This window comes from Podarcis erhardii (assembly GCF_964252035.2).
Source record: "Podarcis erhardii genome assembly, chromosome: 1".
Classification (NCBI taxonomy): domain Eukaryota; kingdom Metazoa; phylum Chordata; class Lepidosauria; order Squamata; family Lacertidae; genus Podarcis; species Podarcis erhardii.
In genome coordinates, this window is record NC_138497.1 from 45,909,142 (window position 1) to 45,935,212 (window position 26,071).

At 42.9% G+C, this 26,071-nt stretch overlaps 2 protein-coding genes across 4 annotated transcripts in view; one reads left to right on the forward strand and one right to left on the reverse strand.

The window, feature by feature from the left end:
* Positions 1-3,880: 3,880 nt before the first annotated feature.
* LOC309338218 (photoreceptor outer segment membrane glycoprotein 2) lies at positions 3,881-16,753 on the forward strand. 2 transcript variants are annotated; one of them, XM_081855230.1, is made up of 4 exons: positions 3,881-4,199; positions 4,398-4,635; positions 6,450-6,696; positions 15,976-16,753. In XM_081855230.1, the coding sequence occupies exons 1-4, from the start codon at positions 4,055-4,057 to the stop codon at positions 16,234-16,236; spliced, it is 891 nt and encodes a 296-aa protein (XP_081711356.1). In that variant the 5' UTR covers positions 3,881-4,054; the 3' UTR covers positions 16,237-16,753. The 2 variants fall into 2 exon arrangements, with proteins under 2 accessions (XP_081711356.1, XP_081711355.1); XM_081855229.1 differs by having other exon boundaries at positions 3,881-4,635.
* A 5,204-nt stretch (positions 16,754-21,957) lies between these two features.
* UBR1 (ubiquitin protein ligase E3 component n-recognin 1) overlaps positions 21,958-26,071 on the reverse strand; it is a 58,685-nt gene continuing 54,571 nt past the window's right edge. For both annotated transcript variants that reach the window (XM_081881011.1, XM_081881010.1), the window contains exons 46-47: positions 25,878-25,979; positions 21,958-25,437 (exon numbers count right to left, since the gene is read on the reverse strand). In XM_081881011.1, the coding sequence (XP_081737137.1) occupies positions 25,296-25,437; positions 25,878-25,979 (244 nt within the window). In that variant the 3' untranslated portion in view covers positions 21,958-25,295. The remainder of the gene's footprint in view (positions 25,438-25,877; positions 25,980-26,071) is intronic.

Below are 26,071 nucleotides of genomic sequence, written 5' to 3' on the forward strand. Positions count from 1 at the left end.
ATCGTGGTTCCAGACGGGCAGCGGCAGTTGGTGAGAGCGAAACAACTTTCCTTGGCAGACTGGAGGGAAGGCTTGGACTTGCGAGTCGATGAAGGGGGGGTGTCAGACGGAGCCGATCGGCAGACCTTAGCGATGTGGCCCCTTCTGGAACACTTCCTACAGATGGTGTCTCTGAATCGACACTTGGCACGGGAATGGTTGCCTCCGCAGCCGGCACATTCCGGTTGGCCCTTGGACTTCTGTTGGAACTTCCTGCGCTCCCGCTTTGTCTGGTGCACGTCATCGCCTTCACTGGAGGATGCCTCATCACTGCTGGCCTCTTCATGATGCACCGGAACTGGCTCCCTAGCAAGACGCGGGCTGCTGCACTTGCGGATCTCCTGGGCGGAGCGTTCAGCAGCTTCTGAGGCTACAGCCTCCTCAATGGCTTTCTGCAGCGTGAGGTCTGGCTTGGCGAGGAGACGCCGTTGCAGATGGATGTCCCGGACCCCGCAGACGATTCGATCCATCAGGGCATCGTCTAAGTCTCGGAACTCACAGTGCATTGCAGCCTGTCGCAGGGCGGTGGTGTAGTTGTTGATTGACTCCCCCTCTGCCTGGTTCCGGTGGTAGAACGCATGGCGGGCAGCAATCTTGGACGGCTTTGGTGCGTAGTGGTTGCGGAGCTTCTCTTGGATCGTGTCCCATGGTGTTGCCTGGACTGCTTCGGGCGCAACCAATGCTCGGGCCGTCTCAAACACCTCAGGCCCACAGAGGCTGAGGAATAGGCCCCGCTTCCGATCCTTTGATACTGCTGTCAGCTCGTTGGCTTGGAGGTAGCAGTCGAACCGAGCGAGGTAGGAATCCCATGATTCAGAGGCTGGCGCAAACGGCGGTAGAGGCACAAGTGAAGCCATGATTCCGATGCCGGCGTGAAGGGCGATGGATGGAACACAGTGCTCTAGCCAGAACAGTCAGCTCTGAATTGGTTCTGTCCAGTGATTTCGCTCTGTGATTTCGCTCTGTGATTCAGCTCAGTGATTCAGCTCAGTTCAGAGGCTGGCCGCATCTGGCTGTGCTCTGATGTCCATCAATCCCATCCTCGTCGCCAGTGTTAAGTTGTGGGTTGACATAGCCGACGACACAGCGATTTCTCCAACTAGCTCTTTATTTCGTAAGCTGGAATAGAACTGACTGCAAACAGCTCAGCCGGCCTGCTTTTATAGGCAGCCGGCTGTCAACATTGTAACAACAACAGCCCAGAGTTCCCGCCTAAAATAACTGACGCGGACCTGAGGGAAAACTATCTACAGACCTGATTGAAAACTATATACAGTATCCCCCTGCTGGCCCAGGGTGAAACTTCACTACATAACATAAACTATGGAACTTGCTTCCACTGGATGTAGTAGTGAGGACCACCAATTTGGATTGTTTTAAAGGAGAATTAGACAAATTAATGGTCTATCAATTGCTACTAGCCATGGTGTCTATATTCTGCCTCCACTAACAAAGGCAGTACAGGCAACATCCTATTTACGTAGGGATTACATTCCGGGTCCTCACGCAGAGCATGCATAAACCCATTCCACCCTCTTCCAGTGCCGAACATGGCCCACGGTCGTGCATGCATGGTACATACACAAACTGAGAGTTGCCTGTGTCCTAGCAGCTGGGTAAACCAGTGGGAAAAGTGCTATTGTGCTCAGGTCATGCTTTCAGGCTTTCCTCAGGCATCTGGTCAGTCACTGTGAAAACAGCATGCGGACTAGATAGGCCTTTGGTGTGATCCAGCCTCTTCTTATATTCGTAACATTGCAGTGGATATTTACAAAAAAATAACATTAAAAAGTTGAAGCAGTTTAACTTGTTTTCAAAGGCAGTACATTAATGTCATGGGAAACAAAATCATGTCTCATATTGCAATCCATTGCGAGTTGTTAGAGATATGGAATTAAGCAATTTGAAAGAGCATATTTCTTATAGGGCCTCATAGCCTATATACAGCTTTTCATTTTAAAGTACAACTGGCTGCTGATACATGTTTTAAACAGTTGGCAATTATGTTTTCTATTACATCTTCCACCAAAAATATGACTTAATTTACCTTTAAAATACAGTCAAGGCAAAGCCTTGCTGAAAAGTAAACGGAGTATCCTATGCCTGAAGAAGAGTCTTCAGCAATATGAAATAGTTGAGGGAGGTCAATATGAGAGAATTGGGCTCCTGCAGCCGCGTCACTTTTTCCATCTGGTGCATGTTCTGAAATTCTAGTTTTGTGTCAGAGATTGACTGGACACTGAGGAGGGGTGGCTGGATACTGATGAAGAAGAAGAAGAAGAAGAGTTTGGATTTGATATCCCGCCTTTCACTCCCTTTAAGGAGTCTCAAAGCGGCTAACATTCTCCTTTCCCTTCCTCCCCCACAACAAACACTCTGTGAGGTGAGTGGGGCTGAGAGACAGAAGTGTGACTGGCCCAAGGTCACCCAGCAGCTGCATGTGGAGGAGCGGAGACGCGAACCCGGTTCCCCAGATTAGGAGACTACCGCTCTTAACCACTACACCACACTGGCTCCCAGTGATGAGTGGGCACCAGGAGAAGGGAAGTTGAAGACTGACTTGGAAGAAGGGATCAGTAATCTGGGGGAGCCTGTTACAAGTGGGAGGTGAGAGTTAGAGGCAGGAGAAGCTGCAGGATTGGAGAGGGAAGAACAGGTGCAGGAGGGAGAGATAGGTCAAGCTGGTATAGAGTCAAGGCTTCCATGCCTCCTCCTCCTCCTCCTGCCCCCGTCTCTCCTGTCTCACTGTCTCCCAGGACGAGAAGAGGATTGAAGCAGAAGGAAGAGAAGCAGGGTACTTGGAGGCAGAGTCTTTGCCTGCTTGTGCGCAAGCTCAGGTGGGGGAAGATACATACTGTAAACTGAGGTCAGGGACGGAGCCTCCCTGTGGCGGTAACTGCCTAATTGGGTGCACACTTAGAAGTAGCTGAAGGACGTAGGACTGTTGGACATACCTTTCCCTAACTTGTAAGTGTACTTTTGACAATAAAGTATTAATTCCTCACTCTGTCCATTCCTTGTCTGAGAGCTCCATGGATTTTTGTAGAGATTATATCAGGGGTCAGCAACCTTTTTCAGCCATGGGCTGGTCCATTGTCCCTCAGACCATGTGGGACTATATTTTGGACTATATTTTGGAGGAAAAAAAAGAACGAATTCCTATGCCCCATAAATAACCCAGACATGCATTTTAAATAAAAGCACACATTCTACTCATGTAAAAACACACTGATTCCTGGACCATCCGCGGGCTGGATTGAGAAGGCGATTGGGCCGCATCCGGCCCACGGGCCTTAGGTTGCCTACCCCTGGATTATGTGCTTTTTCAAAACATTGAATAGAGGAGAAAAATAAAAGCTTAGAACATTGCCACCTTTCAATCAGTTTCAGAACCATGGACTCAGCACAGTTCAGAAGAAACTTCCCAAATCACATTGAAAGCTAAGTAATTTTAATATTTATGTGAGGAGTTAAAACCAATGGGATTTATGTTTCTGGTTTTAACCCCCTTATCTCATTTGGGAAGCCCATATGAGCCCAAAGGAATATGTTTCTACCCTACTGGGTTGGCCGCAAATCAACCCCCCCCCCCCAATGCTATTGGAGTCTACAACAGCAACCACGCCGGCCATTGGCCATGCTAACAGGGCTGATGAGAAGTGGAGTGTGACAACATCTGAAAGGCCACTGTTTCCCCATCCCTGAACTAACCAGCATTCTCCATGGAAATCAGTGGGAATTACTTCCAAATAATGCATATATATCTCAAAAGACATAGCCCCATTGTGAGACTGGCGTGAGAACTTGCAAGTTCTTGCAAGTCTTGGATAACATCTTAAGAGGCTATACAGGATGCTAGAATGCACGTTATATTAATACACAGGAGAAAGGCAATAATCTCTCTCTCTCTCTCTTTCTGTTTCACAGGCGTCTGCTATAGGCCTTTGCCTGTGCATCGTGATAATCTGATTAGGATATTTTGTTGAGCAACACTTCTCTTCCTAACACTGTGACCATGGCTGTCCTGAGAGTAAAATTCACCAAAACCAAGAGAGACAAATTGGCTCAAATCCTGTGGATCCTCAACTGGATTTCTGTGGTGTCCGGTGTAATTCTGTTCAGCCTGGGACTTTTCCTGAAGATTGAACTCAGAAAGCGAAGTGAGTTGATGGGCAAAGGGGATATTAACTCTGTCCCCAACATGCTAATATCTGTAGGGGTTGTAGCATGCATCATCAACTTTCTTGGAGGTAAAATCTGCTATGATTGCACAGACTCCAACAAATTCAACCGATGGAAGTTGTTTATGCTCCCTTATATTGTTTGCACGTTCTGCTTCACCTTCTGCATTTTGGTAGGTGCTGTCATGTGTTATACCATGAGAAATGAACTGGAGGAATCTCTGTATCTGGGGCTGAGGGACGCTATTAAGTTCTACAAGGACACAGACATTCCTGGAAGGTGCTTTTTAAAGAAAACCATTGACATATTACAAATCAGATTCCAATGCTGTGGAAACAACGGTTTCAGGGATTGGTTCGAAATTCAGTGGGTCTCAGTTCGCTATCTGGATATGGCTTCAAAGGATGTTCAAGAGTAAGTATTAAATGTATAATATTTTTTGATGTTGTCTCATAAAATCAGTTTTGGTTGAGCAAATGAATCTGAGTCTATAACCGGGAAACACTAGGGAATGCCATGGTAGCCTAGAGAAAGCAATGAATTTAAGAGCAACCCAACTGAATCAGGCCAAAGGCTCATCTAGTTCAGCATCCTGTTCTTCAAGTGGCCAACCAGATGCTTATGGGAATCTCACAAGTAAGACCTGACTAGAACAGCAGTCCTCCCACTTATGGTTTTCAGTGACTGATATTCCGAGGCAAGCTTCCCCTGACAGTGGCTAGCCTTATCTGTCATTGATTTGCTTAATCTTCTTTAAAAAAAACCATCCAAATTTGTGTTCATCAATACATCTTGTGGTGTGGAAGCAAATTCCACAGTTTAAATATATGCCCTGTGAAGAAGCTCTTTTTTTTTTGTCTGTCCTGAATCTTCTACCATTGAGCTACATTGGATGGCTCTGAGTTCTAGTACTATGTGAGAAATAATGACTTCTCCCTCTCTACGCCATGCATACTGTTAAACACTCTGTCATGCCCTCCTTAGTCACATTTTCTCTCAACTAAAAAGCCCCAAATGTTATAAGCTTTCCTCATAGGGGAGGTGCCCCAGCCCTTGATCATTTTGGTTGTCCTTTTCCAGCTCTATAATATCATTTTTGAGGGGAGGCATCCAAGACGGTAACCAGGCAGGAGTGAAGTAGAGGCATAATTACTCAGGGCACACAGTGATGCTGTTAAACTAATAAAGAAAATGTATTTAAATAGGACAAATATAATTTTAAAGAGAAGCACCTAGTCTGTTGACATATAGAAATAAACAAAACCATTGTAAACTATTTAATTATCCCACTCTATTAGTCCAAAGACTTACATGGCTGCTTTCGGTTTTAAAACAGTGCTAAAAATAAATCAAAACACACGCAATAAATATTCAGAAGCAGCATCACAAACAAGGAAAAACCACATTCAGCTCAAGAGTAAAAGACCGAAAAGATAACTCAAAGGCCTGGGCAAATGAAAAGGACTTCAGTTGTGTCAAAGAGACATTATGGTCAGCACCAGGATAGCCTCACTGGGGGGGGGGGACTATTCTACATCCAGGCTGCTGCAATGGATGTAGAAGAAGGTGGGGGAATTCAGTGAAAGATATATGAGGAAGAGCTTAACAGCTAGTTTGTTTCATGCAGAATAAGAGGGTCCTTCAGAAACCCAGGTCTGCACTGCTTGCAAATTGAAAGGAAATAAATTGCTTGGAAACAAACCAGCAGCCAATTCAGCTGTTTCCAAAAGTGATGTGTTTATGATCTGTTCTACTAGTTGTCTAGTGATGGATCTTGCCACTCTATTTTGCACCAAGTGAACTTTCCAGTTTCCAGAGGAATAGCTAAGCTAGTTTGTTATAGCAATAACAACAACATCAACCAAGTACTTGTTAAAGACTAACAAATGTATTATGGCATTGGTTTTTGTGGACTACAGTCCACTTCACCAGATGCATGAAATCTGTACCTGTAACACAGGAGAAGACTGAATGCATCTGGACGGTTAAATCCGGTCAAAGGTGACACCTTTAAGTGCATTTTAAACACATTGTCCCCCCTCAAATAATTCTGGGCACTGTAGTTTGTTAAGGATTGCTGGGCACTGTAAGGGTAAACGACAGTGCCCAGAATTCTCTGAGGGGAGGAAATGTGCCCTGAATGTGTTTTAAGGATGGAGTGTGTCCACACTAGCAAGCTGACCTATTTACTACTCTCACAATGTCTGTTTTCCACATCCTTGTTGCAGCCGCCTAAAAAGTAACGTCGATGGAAAGTTCTTGGTGGATGGAGTCCCCTTCAGTTGTTGCAACCCAATCTCACCCCGGCCCTGCATCCAGTATCAGCTAACAAACAATACAGCTCACTACAACTATGATTTTATGACAGAAGAACTTAATATTTGGATGAGAGGATGCAGGGAAGCCCTACTGGATTATTACACTGACATCATGAGATCCATCGGTATCACTGTGCTCCTCATCTGGTTGTTTGAGGTAAAATATTACAGCACAGTCCTCCAGGCTTTTCTGTCTGACCCTTGAGGCTCTCCATAGGCAATGACGCTCACTGGACCTGATGTGTTTAAGCACCATAAATGCTTTGGGCTGACTGGAATGTGCCCTTGAGCTGTGGAGCCTCTTGTTTGGCTGGACAGAGGTGTGTGTGTGTGTGTGTGTGTGTGTGTGTGTGTGTGTGTGTGTAGAAACCTCTGGTATTCACACATATCTTGAATATAGCCTCCAAGATAGGAGTCATATACTGTACATTTTTTGCTCTGTCTGGCTACATCCACCATTTTCATGCAACCCCAGAAGACTGCCCTTGAGGGAATGTAGTCCTCAGGCTGAAGAAAGGTGCCCCATCCATGTTATACGTTATATAGTGTTATACTGTACAGTGCAGGAACCAGGAACCTGTGCCCCCAATCAAATCTGGACTACAACTCTCATCATCTTTGACCTCTGACTGTGCTTCCAGAAGCTGATGGGAGTTGAACAACCCCCAAAAGGTCATAATTGTTTAATCCCCAATACAGAGAACAAGTGCTTTTTTCTGGGGGGATGCAGGGGTACATATACCCCTAAACATTTTGTGAATCTTTGTACTTTTGTCCATTTACTGTATTTATTTTCCCTGATATGAACTATAAAATGGTGATTTTCTTGAGTCAAAATGAGAGTACCCCTAAACATCTTTTAAGAAAAAAAGCACTGCAGAGAACAAATATTTGAGGATGTCTGCATTATCCAGAATTTTGGTAAATACACAACAATATCCTTGCTCAATCTACGTTGCCTTCGCTAAATCAATATGAATAGATTTGAATTGTTGGTTTTTTTAAATATATATATAAAAATTGAATTGTTGGTTTTATTATATATATATTATATATATATTATATATTTATTATATATATACATATATATATATATATATGCAGGTTTTGGTGTCCTCGGGTGTCTTCCCGTGTAAAAGTTGGGGTGTCTAGGCGACGTTTCGACGAGGTCTCACTCGTCATCTTCAGGCTGGTGCTTTCGGCTTCTTGTTACTGGAACAGAGCAGGATCTCAGTGTTTGAGTTCCTATAAATACTGTAGAGGGGGTGTGGTGTATAGCCTCCAATGTTCTGGGCAGAGAGGAAGTTCCCAGGCTAGTGTGCCTTATCTTCTTTTGTTCCTTAATTACTTGAGAGATATCTTGAGTGATTTCTTGAGTGATATCCTGAGTACCACTTAGGTGGGTCATTAGGTGTGGATTAGTTGTTAAAGTCTTTGTGTCTTGACCTCTTGAACTTTGTGAAGAGTTTTCCTGAGAAGATGGCTGTACTGTACTTAGTTGTGCTCTGGCTTGGCTTCGTGTATAGGGGCGAGCTGTGGTTTTGTGGCTTGTGTCAGCCAGGTCTGTGTAGGGATTGCAGGGGGGTGCAGCATCCGGAGGTGCCACCATGGATTGGCTACTGGATGGTGTCTGTAATTCATCTGTGGAGAGGGTCTGGGTTTGGGTCTGGTGTGGTTGATTGGTGTTGGCGTTCTGTGTGCCTCTGGATCTGGTGTCAGTTTTTGTGGGGAGGGCTAATTTCCAGATGTCTGGCAAGCGGGATGTGTCGTCACGCTTGTTCATGTTGTGAGGGTGTTTCTCTATCTCGATGGCTTCCATGATTATTCTCTTGTGGTGATGTTCCGTGTTAAAGAGCAATTTGGAATCTGCAAAATTAATTTCGTGTCCTGTTTCTTTCATGTGTTGGAAAAGAGAGGAAGTTTTTTCTTCTTTTTTGACGGCATTCTTGTGTTCTGCGATACGTGCATTTATTCGTCTGTTTGTTTGTCCAATGTACGTGGCTGGGCAGACTTTGCAGGGTATTTCATAGATCCCTTGGTTTTCCAACTGGATTTTATCCTTGGGGTTTCTGAGGATATTGGCTATTTTTTGGTTGGTGCAAAAGGCTGTTTTGATATTGTGTTTATGGAGGATTTTGCTAATTTTATCTGTAGTGCCCTTGATATAAGGAAGGAGGGCCATGCCATTGTTTTCTTCTGTGTCTTGGTTTTTGGGGGGTGTTTCCTTTTGGATTAGCTTCGTAATCCTGTTTTGCTGGTATCCATTGGCAATTAACACGTTTGAGAGATTCTGTAACTCAGTTGTCAAGTGGTCTTTGTCAGCCAGGCGTTTGGTTCTGGAGATGAGAGTCTTGGCTACGGAGTTTATTTGTGCAGGGTGGTGGTGTGATTGTGCATGTAAGTAGCGGTTGGTGTGTGTTTTTTTTCCGGTAGATAGTGTGTCCTAGGGAGCCATCAGGTTTTTTGTAGATTAGGACGTCAAGGAAGGGAAGTTGGTTGTTGGCTTCTATTTCCATAGTGAATTGTATTTTGGGGTGTAAGTTGTTGAGATGTGTGAGGAAGCTATCCAGTTTTTCTTTCCCGTGTGGCCAAATTACAAAGGTGTCGTCAACATATCTGAGCCAAAGTTTGGGTTTGTGTTCTGACTTGTCTAAAGCATTGGTTTCAAAGTGTTCCATGTACAGGTTTGCGATGACCGGTGAGAGGGGTGATCCCATAGGTGCTCCTTCTATCTGTTTGTATCTTTGTCCATTGTGGATGAAGTACGTGTTGGTTAGGCAGTGGTTGGTCAGGTCCAAGATGTATTCGGGGGGATTGTATTTGTTTTGAATAGCTGTCAAGGCTTCATTAATGGGCACTTGTGTGAAGAGAGATACAACATCGAAGCTCACAAGTAGGTCATTAGGATGTAGGTTTTGCTTCTTGATTGTTTCTATGAACTGGAAGGAGTTTGGTACGTGTGAAGAGATGGATTCTGCATAGGGCTGAAGTTGCTTGGCGAGAAATTTAGCGAGATTTTGTAGAGGTGAGCCTATGGAGCTGACTATTGGTCTGAGTGGTGTTCCTTCTTTGTGTATCTTGGGGAGGCCGTAGAGTTTGGGGCATCTGGATGATTTTTCTCTGGGGATGATTCTTAGCTGGATTTCTTCACTGATAGGAGAGGCTTTTATTTTGGATTTGGTGGTTTTTTCCAGGTAGGTGGTGGGATCTGTTTTTATAGGTTTGTAGGCAGGATCTTGGAGTAGATTTGATAGTTTTGCTTGGTAGTCCGATGTGTTCATCACCACTGTGGCATTACCTTTGTCTGCTGGGAGAATGATTATGTTGTTGTCTTTCCTCAGGTTGGTGAGTGCTTTCTGTTCTTCTTTGTGTAAATTGCTTCTGGGTGGTTTGCTGGAGCAGAGGATGTTGGTGACTTCAAGTCTGATTTTATTGGCTTCATCTGGGTTGATTTTGGTTAGGCTAGCTTCGACTCCGCATATGATGTTTTCCGTGGGGATGCGTCTCGGGGCGACTGCAAAGTTGAAACCTTTGGAGAGTACTTTGGTTTCAGTTGTGGTGAGGATCCTGTCTGATATGTTATGTACTGTTTGTTTCATGGGTTGCTGTGGAGGGTGGCTGGGCTTCTGGCGTTTCTCTAGTTTGTGGAGTTTGTTGGTGTGTGTGTCTGTCTTATGTGAGGTCTCCGTTTCAGCTCTCCAGACGGCTAGTTGTTTGCATTTGTCCCAGAGTGCAGGGTGGATTTTGTTACAGAGTTTGAGGTGAAGAGTGAGTAGATCTTTGTTGGTTTGGTCTAGTAGGTATCTTTTCTTGTGTAGTTCGTTTCTGATTAGGGATAGTTCAGTTCGTTTCAGGATCCTTTCGGTGGCTGGGGTTTTAGAATGGAATTTAAGTTGGAAGCATGTGGGAATTAAGTTGTTGTCTCGGCAGTTGCGTAGGAACAAGAGATCACATAAGATGGTGGCTCTTCGGACTTCTAGTTTCTCGTAGGTTCTTGTCAGCTGGAAGGTTTCCTCCCCGTAGAGGTAAGATATTTGCTTTCGTAGATTTTCACGGGTACAGGAATGCAGGTTTTGGTGTCCTCGGGTGTCTTCCCGTGTAAAAGTTGGGGTGTCTAGGCGACGTTTCGACGAGGTCTCACTCGTCATCTTCAGGCTGGTGCTTTCGGCTTCTTGTTACTGGAACAGAGCAGGATCTCAGTGTTTGAGTTCCTATAAATACTGTAGAGGGGGTGTGGTGTATAGCCTCCAATGTTCTGGGCAGAGAGGAAGTTCCCAGGCTAGTGTGCCTTATCTTCTTTTGTTCCTTAATTACTTGAGAGATATCTTGAGTGATTTCTTGAGTGATATCCTGAGTACCACTTAGGTGGGTCATTAGGTGTGGATTAGTTGTTAAAGTCTTTGTGTCTTGACCTCTTGAACTTTGTGAAGAGTTTTCCTGAGAAGATGGCTGTACTGTACTTAGTTGTGCTCTGGCTTGGCTTCGTGTATAGGGGCGAGCTGTGGTTTTGTGGCTTGTGTCAGCCAGGTCTGTGTAGGGATTGCAGGGGGGTGCAGCATCCGGAGGTGCCACCATGGATTGGCTACTGGATGGTGTCTGTAATTCATCTGTGGAGAGGGTCTGGGTTTGGGTCTGGTGTGGTTGATTGGTGTTGGCGTTCTGTGTGCCTCTGGATCTGGTGTCAGTTTTTGTGGGGAGGGCTAATTTCCAGATGTCTGGCAAGCGGGATGTGTCGTCACGCTTGTTCATGTTGTGAGGGTGTTTCTCTATCTCGATGGCTTCCATGATTATTCTCTTGTGGTGATGTTCCGTGTTAAAGAGCAATTTGGAATCTGCAAAATTAATTTCGTGTCCTGTTTCTTTCATGTGTTGGAAAAGAGAGGAAGTTTTTTCTTCTTTTTTGACGGCATTCTTGTGTTCTGCGATACGTGCATTTATTCATCCGTTTGTTTGTCCAATGTACGTGGCTGGGCAGACTTTGCAGGGTATTTCATAGATCCCTTGGTTTTCCAACTGGATTTTATCCTTGGGGTTTCTGAGGATATTGGCTATTTTTTGGTTGGTGCAAAAGGCTGTTTTGATATTGTGTTTATGGAGGATTTTGCTAATTTTATCTGTAGTGCCTCTACAGTATTTATAGGAACTCAAACACTGAGATCCTGCTCTGTTCCAGTAACAAGAAGCCGAAAGCACCAGCCTGAAGATGACGAGTGAGACCTCGTCGAAACGTCGCCTAGACACCCCAACTTTTACACGGGAAGACACCCGAGGACACCAAAACCTGCATTCCTGTACCCGTGAAAATCTACGAAAGCAAATATATATATATATATATATATATATATATATATATGAATTGTTGGGGTGTGTGTGTGTGTGTGTGTGTGTGTGTGTGTGTGTATATATATATATATATATATAATAGAATTGATGGTTTTTTAAATATATATATATAAATCACTGTTTATGGAGGAAATAACATGCAGTATAAAATATTCATCAGGCTTTAAAGTAGATAAGAATAAGATTCCTTAAAATTCATCAGCTTGTTCTTTTTGGGGAGGAGGGAACAGGACATTCCAACAGCACACCTCTCCTTTTCACGGTCTCCTTTAATGTAGGGCAAATAACAAGACTGTGACAAATAAAAGCTTCTTATGTCCGATGATGCTTACAAGTAACAGTGACCTTTTGAGTCTGGGGCATCCAAAAATACCAGCAATTTTATCCCTTACTATGCTTGTTGCAAAGCTACATCAAGGCAGAAAAGGTTCTAGCTGAAGACTAAAAGTACAATAACAGTACCCTGGCTACTAGATAATTCCTAAAATTTTCAGTTGGCATTGGGACAATGTCTAAATTACCCCAGACTTACCATTCTGAAAACAATTAAGGGTCTCAAATGTAGGGAGATAGTAAAAGCACAACTTCAGGCAATACCAATGAGACGGAAACATGGAAGGTGCCTAAAGAAGCCAGGGTGGCTATCTAAAGAACTTTTAACTGAGTTAAGATTAAAAAAGGATGTGTACAAAAAATGGAAAAGGGGGGGAAACCACCAAAGAGGAATTCAAACAAATAGCCAGCACGTGTAGACACAAAGTCAGAAAAGCTAAAGCACAGAATGAACTCAGGCTTGCTAGAGAGGTTAAAAGCAACAAAAAAGGCTTTTATGGGTATGTTCGTAGCAAAAGGAAGAACAAAGAAACAGTGGGGTCACTCAGAGGAGAAGATGGTGAAATGCAAATAGGGGACACAGAAAGGGCTGAACTCCTCAATGCCTTCTTTGCCTCAGTCTTCTCCGATAAAGAAAACAATGCCCGACCTGAAGAATTTGGAGCAAATGATTCAGCAGAGGAAACACAGCCCAGAATAACTAAGGAGATAGTACAAGAATACTTGGCTAGTTTAGATGTATTCAAGTCTCCAGGGCCAGATGAACTGCATCCAAGAGTATTAAAAGAACTGGCAGATGTGATCTCAGAACCACTGGCAGTCATCTTTGAGAATTCCTGGACAACAGGCGAAGTCCCGGCAGACTGGAGGAGGGCAAATGTTGTCCCTATTTTCAAAAAGGGGGAAAGAGAGGACCCAAATAATTACCGCCCAGTCAGTCTGACATCAATACCAGGGAAGATTCTGGAGCAGATCATTAAGCAAACAGTCTGTGAGCACCTAGAAAGGAATGCTGTGATCACCAATAGTCAGCATGGATTTCTGAAAAATAAGTCGTGTCAGACTAACCTGATCTCGTTTTTTGACAGAATTACAAGCCTGGTAGATGAAGGGAACGCAGTGGATGTAGCCTACCTTGATTTCAGCAAGGCATTTGACAAGGTGCCCCATGATATTCTTGTAAAGAAGCTGGTAAAATGCGGACTTGACTATGCTACCACTCAGTGGATTTGTAACTGGCTGACTGACCGAACCCAAAGGGTGCTCATCAATGGTTCCTCTTCATCCTGGAGAAGAGTGACTAGTGGGGTGCCACAGGGTTCTGTCTTGGGCCCGGTCTTATTCAACATATTTATCAACGACTTGGATGATGGACTCAAGGGTATCCTGATCAAATTTGCAGATGACACCAAACTGGGAGGGGTGGCTAACACCCCAGAGGACAGGATCACACTTCAAAACGATCTTGACAGATTAGAGAACTGAGCCAAAACAAACAAGATGAATTTTAACAGGGAGAAATGTAAAGTATTGCACTTGGGCAAAAAAAAGGAGAGGCACAAATACAAGATGGGTGACACCTGGCTTGAGAGCAGTACATGTGAAAAGGATCTAGGAGTCTTGGTTGACCACAAACTTGACATGAGCCAACAGTGTGACGCGGCAGCTAAAAAAGCCAATGCAATTCTGGGCTGCATCAATAGGAGTATAGCATCTAGATCAAGGGAAGTAATAGTGCCACTGTATTCTGCTCTGGTCAGACCTCACCTGGAGTAGTGTGTCCAGTTCTGGGCACCACAGTTCAAGAAAGACACTGACAAACTGGAACGTGTCCAGAGGAGGGCAACCAAAATGGTCAAAGGCCTGGAAACGATGCCTTATGAGGAACGGCTAAGGGAGCTGGGCATGTTTAGCCTGGAGAAGAGGAGGTTAAGGGGTGATATGATAGCCATGTTCAAATATATAAAAGGATGTCACATAGAGGAGGGAGAAAGGTTGTTTTCTGCTGCTCCAGAGAAACGGACACGGAGCAATGGTTCCAAACTACAAGAAAAAAGATTCCACCTAAACATTAGGAAGAACTTCCTGACAGTAAGAGCTGTTCGACAGTGGAATTTGCTGCCAAGGAGTGTGGTGGAGTCTCCTTCTTTGGAGGTCTTTAAGCAGAGGCTTGACAACCATATGTCAGGAGTGCTCTGATGGTGTTTCCTGCTTGGCAGGGGGTTGGACTCGATGGCCCTTGTGGTCTCTTCCAACTCTATGATTCTATGATTCTATGTACCTGGGGTTCATACATTCAGATAATGCACAGAAAAGTGAACCAAAAGGAGACATAATAAATTATTATTATTATTATTATTATTATTATTATTATTATTATTATTTATATATCAACCATCTGACTGGGTTGCCCAGCCACTCTGGGCACCTTCCAACAAATCAAAACATAGTAAGACATCAAACATCTGAAGGCAGCCCTGTATAGGGAAGTTTTTTTTATGCTTGATGTCTTCTAAAAGTCAGATAGTTGTTTATTTCCTTGACATTTGATGGGAGGGCGTTCCACAGGGCAGGCGCCACTACCAAGAGGGCCCTCTGCCTGGTTCCCTGTAACCTCACTTCTCGCAGAACCAGAAGGCTCATGGAACTGGACCTCAGTGTCTGGGCTGAGCAATGAGGGTGGAGACACTCCTTTAGGTCTGAAGGGCCGAAATTGTACGAAAGGGATTGAGGCAGAAAATACTCAAAATCAGTGCTGTGTTTTGTTTTGCTAATTCTCAGTTGGCTAGTTTGTCTTTTGAGAGGGAGGGAGGAGAAGGAGAGAGAGAGAGAGAGAGAGAGAGAGAGAGAGAGGAGAGGAATATTGGAGGGCCATTGTGGAGGTCCTGGGAGAGAATGGAATATAAGAAGCTGCTTCATACCATATGCTTCATCTAGCTCAGTATTGTCTACACTGACTTGGTTGTGGATCTCTAGGATTTCAAACAGTGTTCCTTTCCAGTTCTATCTGGACATGTTGGGGATTGAACCTGGTATCCTCTGCATGCAAAGCAGACGCTCTGTCAATGAGCGGTAAAGGTAAAGGTAAAAGTACCCCTGACCATTAGGTCTAGTCGCGGACGACTCTGAGGTTATGGTGCTCATCTCGCTCTATATGCCGAGGGAGCCGGCGTTTGTCTGCAGACAGCTTCCGGGTCATGTGGCCAGCATGACTAAACCGCTTCTGGCGAACCAGAGCAGCGCACGGAAACGCCGTTTACCTTCCCGCCGGAGCAGTACCTATTTATCTACTTGCACTTGACATGCTTTCGAACTGCTAGGTGGGCAGGAGCTGGGACCGAACAACAGGAGCTCACCCTGTCGTGGGGATTTGAACCGCCAACCTTCTGATTGGCAAGCCCTAGGCTCTGTGGTTTAGACCACAGCGCCACCCACGTACCTCAGTGAGCCATATCCCACCTTTTATGTAAGATAAAGCATGACACCACCTAGCTGCGCTGGTAGCATGCTTCACTTGGAAATCCTCATCTTTTAGTGTATAATAAAATTTGAGAAAGCCAAGAAATTCATTGCTACAATATTCCATTAAGCCTAACATTAAAACATTAATAGTAAATAATTTAAATACAAAGAACAGAATTGCAACACTAAGCAATTCCAGTTCCCAGTGGTCATAACAGTATTCTTAATAAGTGTTTCTTTCTTTTTTTTCATTGGTTAATGGTTTGTAATGTTAATTTGGTTCTTTTTCTCTCTCTAGCTGTCTGTGCTTACTGGAGTTCGTTACCTTCAAACAGCAATGAGGAATGTTCTCCTCCTGGGTGATCCGCAGTGTGACTCAGATGGTTGGTTGCTTGAGAACAGCTTTGTAGAAACTGCCAAAAACAACATCAACATCATTAAGAATCTTGGCAAGGCTAATCAGATATCAACGGTTTCAGGGAATGACCCAAACATGGACATTAAAACTGCAAACCATGGTCCAGAGAATGTTCCAACAAAATCAATCCCCACAGCTTAACTGGATGCAGCACTCCAGACTTCTAATATGGTTTGGTATCACAGTCACTAGTGTGCATTTTTGCTGTGCATTTTTCCCCACAGGTGAGAATAAAACGAGAATCCAAAGAATGGAATCAGTAAATCACATCCTGGTAACAAGACAAAACATGAGGACTTCTGGCAGAGGGTAGAACTTCAATGTACTTACCCAGTTTCTGAATTTACAGTGTTACCTAGTTCTACACAGCTCTTCTCTCTCTCTTTTACAATGCACATAGAATGATGGTTTGGAATTTGCAATGTTTCCCCTTCTTTTACTCTAAATATGTTATGCCCAGTGTTTATGAAATGTGAACACCAGGAAGATAACTGCATTGCTGTATGAAACAGACTGAACACTATATAGCTTTAGGAGTGGTGGGTTTTTAAATCATTTATCGCTCAGTCTTTTTGTAGGTCAAGTTGTTCCTATATTTTGCAGTGACTGTACCTGCCTAAAGCACAGCTTTCTAAAATTCCCAAGTCCACTTTCTGCACTCTCGTCACAAAAAAAGCTTGTTATATCATCTGAATATATTTTATCTTAATGTGACAGAAGTATCTTTATTCACTTAACTGCTGTAAGGCTGCCTTAACTGAATGCAATTTATTGTCACTGTAAGTTTTGAACTTACAACGCTTCAAACCTGTTTCTTTAACAGGTTTTTCCATCTCCGTCGTATTAAGCAGTTGGCCCCTTACCTTTCTCGCCCTGATCTGGCCACAGTGATCCATGTGACGGTCACCTCCAGGCATGATTATTGTAACTCGCTCTACGCGGGGCTGCCTTTGAAGCTGACCCAGAAACTCCAGCGGGTGCAGAATGCTGCAGCGAGACTCCTTATGGGGTCCTTGCCATGGGATCACATTCATCCAGTGCTTTACCAACTGCACTGGCTTCCGGTGGAGTACAGGTTCAAGTTTAAGGTGCTGGTTTTGACCTTTAAAGCCCTACTCGGCCTAGGACCCACATACCTACGGGCCCGTCTCTCCTGGTATGCCCCATGGAGGACCTTAAGGTCCACAAATGACAACACTTTGGAGGTCCCAAGCCGCAAGGTGATTAGATTGGTCTCAACTAAGGCCAGGATCCTTTCACTTCTGGCCCCGACTTGGTGGAACGCTCTGTCACAAGAGACTAGGGCTCTGTGGGACTTGACATCTTTCCACAGGGCCTGCAAGACAGAGCTGTTCCGCCTGGCCTTTGGTTTGGACTCAGTCTGACCCTTATGTTTCCCTCCCCTTACGGTTTTGATCCATGGGCTACTTTTAAAATGAGGCTGCATTTAAAATTGCATTTTAACCTGTATTTTAAATTGCTCCCCCCCTTATGTTTTTATTGTAATTTTACTGCTTTTAGCTGCCCTGAGGGCGGGGTATAAATAAATTTTTATCTGGCTGGGGAGGGCGGGGTATAAATAATTTTTTTTATTATTAACTTGTAATTTGAAAGCAAATCATTCAGGGCAGTTATAGATTTGCATTCTGAAATAGGGCTCCCTCATAAAGGTGCTAAAGTGAATAAAGGTTGGCCTCAAATCCCAAACGAATAATGAAGTTAGAGAGAGAGAGAGAGAGAAAGAAGGTTCCATGAACAGAAATGAAACCACAGTGGACCTTACAATATAGAATTTAGCATACACTAAAATATGTGCATGTTGTGAGTAACAACTAGCAGATAGCAACTTTGCAGTATGTAATTCAGAACTAGGTATCAAATAAAAACACTTTCAAGTCTTTATAGATATTTATTAGCAATGGTGACTAAGTGAATAAAAAATTCAATGCTTTTTTCCTAGAAAAAGAGGTGCCGGTACTCACCATGAAGTTGTTACAGTAAGTGCCACACTTTTTAACAACAACAAAAGAGGTGCCGGTACTGCGTACCCTTGGGTACCCCTAAGGGAAAACACTGGTTATGCTGCTAGGTACCAGTAGCTCATAATTTAAATTTTGAAAATATGCAAATGCATTAATATTTCACTCTGCTCTTTTTCAAAAAATCCCAGAAGTTACAGACTGAAAAAGAAAGAGATTATGCTCTCTATATTATCAAAAACTATATTAGTATAGTTTTTGTAAATATAATGTTTGGTTTGCACATGCAAAGGGTGAAAATGTCCAAATAAAATCAATCCATTTAAATTACATGAATGTGTGTGTGTGTGTGTGTGTGTCCATTTATTCTTCTATAAGGATACTAGGAGAAATTCCACACCGCTTCCTCCTGCACAAGGGGCCATTATGATCATTTAGTCTGATTTTCTCCCAATTTTCTCAGTAGCAGATTGTGCAGTAAGGAGAAAATTATTCCTTATTAGACATGTGACCTACCTGTAATTTGTTGAAGAACGGCAGCTGCGGCTCAACCCCTTTTGCAAATCACAAGCTCTAGGGAGGAGAGTTGGGGGCAAGAGCAGTTTCTCTGGACATATTTGGATTACTAGTAGTCACCTCAGATAACTGACCTCAGAAATCACCATTTCAGTTGATGGTGAACCAATCTTTTTATGGTAACTTAATTGTGCTTAATGCTACATACATGATTACACAAATCAAGTGATTAAGCGCAGCTCCTTCTGGCATGGTGCCAGGCTCTGATGAAGGAACCTGCTGTGGGGGTGCCTGTTTGCGCCCTTTCAAAATTGTGCCTGGGGCCACAGCCCCCATGCTATGCACCACAGTGGAACCTATTTATCTACTTGCACTGGCATGCTTTTGAACTGCTAGGTTGGCACCAACCCTTCAAATTCATCAGCATGAATGTCAGATTTTCTTTCATGAGCCCAGTTGCAGACTTAGAGAGACCCTTTTTGTAGCTTTGACTGCATCATTCATTTGGAAACAGCCAAGTCCTCTTCCTATTCTTTCTCTGGTGGATGGGTGGGTTGGTTAAGTTACCTAGACAGAGATTTTGTGGGCCAGCATCCTTCTTTAGGACCATTCTCTTTATCATCTATCTATCTATCTATCTATCTATCTATCTATCTATCATCTATCTATCATCTACCCATCTATTTAATTTGCATACTGCCTTCACAACATAAAAATGTTAACATAAAATACATAAAGCAAAAACAAAGCACCAACTCCCCTCCCACAACACATTTAAAAGGTCACACAGAGTTTAATCACACAACTCTGTTATAGAAAAACGTTTTCACCAGGCACCTAAAGATCTGTAATAAAGACACCAGATAAACCTCCTTGGGGTGAGCATTCCACAAGCAGGGAGCCACTGCAGAAAAGGTCCGTTCTCATGTTGCTGCCCTCTGGACCTCTCACGGAGTGGGAACATGAAGAAGGGCCTCAGAGGGTCTGGGTTGGTTCACAGAGGGAGAGGCGGTCCACTGCCTCTCCTGCAGAGGTAAAGGCCAAGAAGAGCTGGGTGTCATCAACATATTGCTGACCACATATTCCAAACCTCTGGATAACTCCACTCAGCAGTTTCATGTAGATGTTAAAACAACATAGGGGATAAAATCTAACCCTGAGGAACCCCACATTGAAGGTTCCACTGGGCTGAAGAACACTCTCCAAGCAACACCCTCTGGAAACGTCCATCCAAGTATGACTGGAACCAAGGCAAAGTGGTACCACCCACCCCCAACTCTGACATCTGCTCCAGAAGGAGACCATAGCCAATGGAAACAAAAGCTGCTGAGAGGTTGAGGAGAATGAACAGGGATACATTTCCCCGGTCTCTCTCCCAACAGAGGTAATCATACAGGGCAACCAAAGCAGTTTCCGTGCCAAAACCGGGACGAAACACCGATTGAAAAGGGTCTCTTCCATCTTGGGTCCCCAAATGTCAGACTACAACACAAATCATCCCCAGCCAGCTTAGTCAATATTCCTCTGCATTTCCAGTCAAGTCATGCATAGAAAGTCATGCAAGCCTCACATGTTCTCAAGCTCTTAAAAGAAGGACAACCGGCCAGTTCTTGTTATAAATGTGAAGTAAGCAATAGTTACCCAGAAATGAAACTAGACAGGCAGAGATGTGGCAAGGCTTTCAAAAAGGTTTCGTGTTTAGAAAAAGTGGACACTCAAGCAGCAACACTTGTTTAAAATTGAGCGGTCTAGTAACTTGGAGAGATATGGCAGGCATATTCCTTAGAATCTTTGGCAGAAAATATTCTAACCCAGAATAGTCTCAGCATTGCTTGTAGGATGACACCTCTAAGGGTGATTTATCTTTCTTCTTTCTCATACACTTTTGTTTAGTATCTCCTAAGTGCTCATGTACCACCAAGATTATCATGACAGGTTGGAAACCATGGATGTAAGTAAGCATCTAGCCCCAGGGTAGACACGAGCGCAGCCCATAGCCAGTTTTCTGTTGGTCTATTACCCTAGAGCTTGCTGGAATTCTCACAAATAAGGTTGACCCAGCAAGGCATATCACTTAAGTAAGAGTATATAGCCAGGATCACTTAACGCGGATTAATTAAGCTTTAACTGTTAAGTAATCTCTCGTTTTCTTTTTTTAAATGTAAAATGAGCAAGCCAACCTTTCCTAGTGCACCAGTACAATGATACTTCCAACATTTTCCAGAGTTTAGAAATATTTGTGTTCCAACCAAGGAAAACTAGCTCAAATAGCAGCACAGTCCTTATTCGAATTCTCATTAGAGGAGACACAGATGGCATTAGCAAGGCAAGTCTCTAAGCTGCAGCATCTGCTCAGATACAGAAATAAATACGATTTGTTGTAGACTTCTGCTCCTATTTATCATCAATGTGTAAGCCAATCAGAAATAGGAGAGCAACGTTTTTTTTAAAAAAAAACACACAACTTGCCATACATGGAAATAAATCCACTGCATTCAGACAGTTTAAGACACTGGTCTTAAGGCACCTATATAAGAACCAATGCAATATCCACTCACTTGACAGGTATATACATCACATATACTTACTCTAGTACAGTGGTACCTCGGGTTACAGATGCTTCAGGTTACAGACGCTTCAGGTTACAGACTCCGCTAACCCGGAAATATTACCTCGGGTAATATTTTGCTTCAGGATGAGAACAGAAATTGTGCGGTGGTGGCAGCGGGAGGCCCCATTAGCTAAAGTGGTACCTCAGGTTAAGAATAGTTTCAGGTTAAGAACGGACCTCCAGAACGAATTAAGTTCTTAACCCGAGGTACCACTGTATACCCCCATCCTTGATGATATATAGCTGAAATGTGAACCACTGCCTCCTCTTAAAATATTGTGACCTGTGATTAGCTAATGCCTCTCTGTAGTTTTTGTTATGTTACGTTATGGCAGTTTCACATACAGAGTTTCATAATTTCTTGTGGCACTAAGCAATGAAAATGTTACATCAATATTTTTTTTGGGGGGGGGGAGTTCACATATCAGCTATTTGGGAAACACTGAGTTAGTGCTTATAACTCTTGTTATAACAGGCAACCAGTATGTACCAGTCACAGGTATTACTGACATAGCAGTAATATGTAATGACAGATTAGGGTTTGTTTGTTTTTTAAAGAAGACACATAGGTGTAATTTCTGGTTTAAATGTTGGCCATATCTCTCTGCCTGGTTGACATACTTCAGTATTGTGGCAAAAGTGGCATTAAAATATTGGCTGATAATTGCTTAGCTCTTGTCTCTTCATTTTCCTTACCGGATATTATCCATTACAGTTGTCTAGAAACGTAACATTTTGAAATGGAAGTCCACAAGGTATGAGAAGTTACTTTATTTCCTTTTTAAATATACAGATACAAGATATTTTAAAAGGACAAGAACATTATACAAGGCTCAAATTTACATTTTTGCAATTAAAGGATAACAATATATGCATGTATGTAAATAAAATTCCATTCATCTTCCTTATGATTCCTGTCAGTGGCATTAGCACTGTGTGTTCACTAAATACAAATAATCCTCACAGTGAGATAAACTGCATAGTAATTAATGAAACTAAAAATGACCATTCACTCTCATCTGTGCATGAGCTTATTTGCTAGAAAAGTAAAAACACATAAGAACAGAAGTTAGTTTGTTCATTTTGCCTCTGATTTTTCTCAAGTCAGCTTATTAAAAAAAATCAGAGTAAACTGAACAAAAAACCTGCTCACTGGAGTAAACACTGTTCAGCTATATTCCTATATGTGTATCCTTAGCTGGGTAGGAAACTGCACACAAACATCAACTGCCTGCATTATTCCTCAATCTGATCAGACAGCAGAGCTTGACTGCACAGGACCCACCCATTCAAGAAAGCGAGAATCCTAGTTACTGGTTGATCAGCAAGAAAAGGAGTCACACATTTTGGATCTCCTACGTTCCTTTCCCCTCTGCTTATGGGTGAACGTTTAGCTTCCTTTAAGGGACTAGGGATGTTAACCTCTAGCTGCTGTGGTTGCACACTGTTGAATTCAGCAAAAAGCAGTGTTCACATGCAACTGAATTAAAAATTAATCTTGCTGAGTACAATCCAGCCAATGTTAAGCATTTTGAAGTGTGATTTCCTATTTCAAAATCAAGAATGCACCTAACTTTCTAACTGAACCAATGGAACTCAGGTGCTGCCTGAATCATGCTTATTGTTTTCAAGAACCAATCCATTGTTTGAGAACTTCCCAGTGAAATTAGCTCTCACATTCTCCTCATTAGGCATCTGTTTACAAGCCTCTCTTTGCAGTTACCATGCTGAATGAGGGATCTTCCTACATCACTATTTTTGATTGGGAGAAGAGAAGTGATTATTCCATGTGTGAGAACCTCTCACCCCAGAAAAATAGAGCAGGATGTCCAAATCAGGGTGAGATGCGCCTGCACTAACACAGAGCTACCACTGAGGACATGCTAAATCTACAGTGGCAAGGCAAATCCAAGCATAGTTCCCCTTTTAAATCCAAAGTATAATAGTATGAGCAAATGGATATATAATCAAAACATATCACAGTAGAGTGAACATGACCAAGACACCATGAACACTATCTAATCTCTTCTTACCATGCAGTGCTTCTGGAACATTTTGCAGTAATCTCAGCACACATGTTTTTGCAACGACTGTTTCCCCCCTCTATAACCAGCGTAAACCTCTGTTTGGAATTTTCCAAAATGATGTTTATGTGCAGAGTTTTTCATACCCAGAAAACTATCCAAGAAAACAAAATCTTCATGGCAATATTCTAAACGCTATTTGAAATGCACAAGGAAACTTAAGTGGATAAGCAAACGAAGATTTTGAAGAAATTATCTAGGTACCAAAACATAATTAAAAAGTATAACTCACTGTAGTTCAGAAGCAGACAGTGGGGTGGAGCAGTGGTGCTTACTTTACCACTCGGCAGTAAAGTCTCTGCTGCTGACCAGGAGGGAAATTGGGAAGGGCAAGGCAACAGGAAAACCAGTGCTGTGTAAATGCCATAGTGGCTCTGCCAGTGCATTTGCGTAGTGCTGACCTCCATGTTGCCTTGCCCCTCCCACTCCTGGGGAGGCAGCAGACTCCACTGCCAGGATATCAGGTAAGTGTGGCTGCCTTGGCTCCACCACCCACTATCCTATGAACAGTGATAACTCATCAGTGCACTAATTAGGATTTATACAATATGAAACGTGAAATCCTATCTTTGGATTTCACTGTCTGTCATGTCTTCTTTCTTTGCCAAATGGAGACGGGGTTTTTCCCAAATACTCAGAACATTTATTTTCTTGCACACAAACCCACACATTTTCTTATCCTCACTCTTAAAATCTTAAATATACACAAAAGACTCCAAAAAGAAAGGAGGAAGGCTAGAGTACACAAATAAAATGCACCATCAGGATAATTTAACTTTTAAGACAAAAAAGGGGGTGATTCCTTGAAGGGGATAGTTACAAAAGGCTTATTGGGAAAGTTTTTCCTCTCTCATCACTATGTCCCTCTGACATAGTTATGGCTATACAAGGAAGATGTGACTACAACATTTCAATATCAACTTCTATAAATGGGAGCTATTGAAAACAACTTGTTTGTGGAATCAGCATGATGAAACCAGACAACATGCAGTCACTGAAGTCTCCCACAGAACCAAAAACATAAAACTGAATGAAAAGCCCTTTGTACATACACTGAACTAATTTCCATTTTTATTTTATTGTTCCTATTAACCTCTAAGATGGTGTTAGTAGCTGCTTGAGAGCAGGTGCTCATTTAAATGGCTTCTTTTGCTGCAGTCTGGGGCCTATGATGGTCCACAGTAAGAAAGATTGCTATGGGGAACATCTGGCTACCCATGGCAGCAGGTAGCCAAACTCCTGGGCTGCAATGCTGGAGAGCACAACAACTACAGTTACAAGGTGCTCATCTGGCTATGCCAAAAGCAAAACATTGACTTTCTGATGCATTAAAGCTAACTGGAAGCTTTTGTGGTGACTTAATGAGTGAATGGGTCCTCACAAGCCTCAAAGCATTTTCAGTAACTTCTAAAATTCCCCTCTGTGCTCCATCCTCACACTGTTCCTATGGATTACTAGATGCCTGGTAACACTACTTTCCCTAAGAATAAGTCACAGACCACACCAGTCACAGGGTGTGGCTACTCTGAGTGTTGCTAAACTGGAGGAGGAAGCCAGATGCAGAGTTGTGGAAGGAAGGATTAAATAGGTTTAAGTACATTGTTCTCATATTCAGATGCACTGGAGCCGTTTAAGTAATAGCAGTTCTGTTCTGAACTGCTACTGATATACATAAAGGGAAATATTATCTGATCCTTTCATCGAAAGATGACAGGCGGAAAATTGAAGCACCTAAATTAGTCCTATGAAAAGCAGACTCTGGCGGAAAAGTAATTCCCCAAAGACATCCACTGACCAACCCACTTCTACAGAACCCAGCAATTTCTGGTTCTGATCAATCAATAATCACACTGAGAGGTTGTGTGCATGCATATTTCTCTAAGCAAAGTTGACCCACCAAAAACTGCTTAGTTTAGTGGGCTAGGGATTTCTCCTTAAAATAAGCGTCTTATTATTTCATGTGTAAATTTTAAAGAGACTCAGTCATAGTAAACTAGAAGAGTCTGACACTCAGAGCAGGTGCCAGTTGAATCCAAAGAAGATCTGATTAGTTTCCTGGCTTCGAGCAATCTCTTCTATGATGCAGTGTTGCTGCCAGAGCAAGTGGAGTTTCCTGTACCTTTCATGACACAAATGCAGAGGATTGCCTCGCCTTTGGAAGAGAAACAAGAAGAATATACGTGTTAGGGTTTGAGAAAACTGTAAGTGGCAAGTACTTTTAACTTTGCTTTATTCTGACATATTTAGGTTGGTTTATGTACAACATGCTAGCTACTAACAGTGAATAATCACAGTTAACTCGCAAAGAAATGCATTTATGGCTAGCCACCAGTCTCACCAAAGAACTTTTGCTAGCAACAAAAGCCTCTGTTGTTAAGCAGTCAAACAAGAAGTTTGCATTGTAAATGCATGTTTACGTTGAAAAGGGTAAGAACAGTCAGAAGGCATCCAAACAGTTACTTTAAAATACCAAGAGAAGGTTATTTGCCAGATTTTTGGCATCAGATAATTGTAGTAAAAAAAGCATAATAAGATAACATAAAAAGCAGCAAAGTGAAATTTCCTAGGCAACAGAGCAAAGCATCTACTTACGCCAGATTTGGGTCTGTTTCTCCATATTCATCTAGATATGGTGCAGGATAGAAAGAGCCTCTGGTTTTCCCTCCTATTAAGATAACTTTGCAGTCCCTGATTCTAAAGCAGAAACAGTTACGTTAACAAGAAAGCCCCCAAAATGGCAGTGGTCTCAGTACACCATTCACTTTGAAGAATATGTAAACACAGTA

Excerpts from the sequence above, each read along its gene's own strand:
- LOC309338218 (XM_081855229.1), top strand. The coding sequence starts at position 4,055 with ATGGCTGTCCTGAGAGTAAAATTCACCAAAACCAAGAGAGACAAATTG. Across the intron at positions 4,636-6,449 it reads GCTTCAAAGGATGTTCAAGA|CCGCCTAAAAAGTAACGTCG; the intron begins GTAAGTATTAAA and ends TCCTTGTTGCAG. Across the intron at positions 6,697-15,975 it reads TCCTCATCTGGTTGTTTGAG|CTGTCTGTGCTTACTGGAGT; the intron begins GTAAAATATTAC and ends TTCTCTCTCTAG.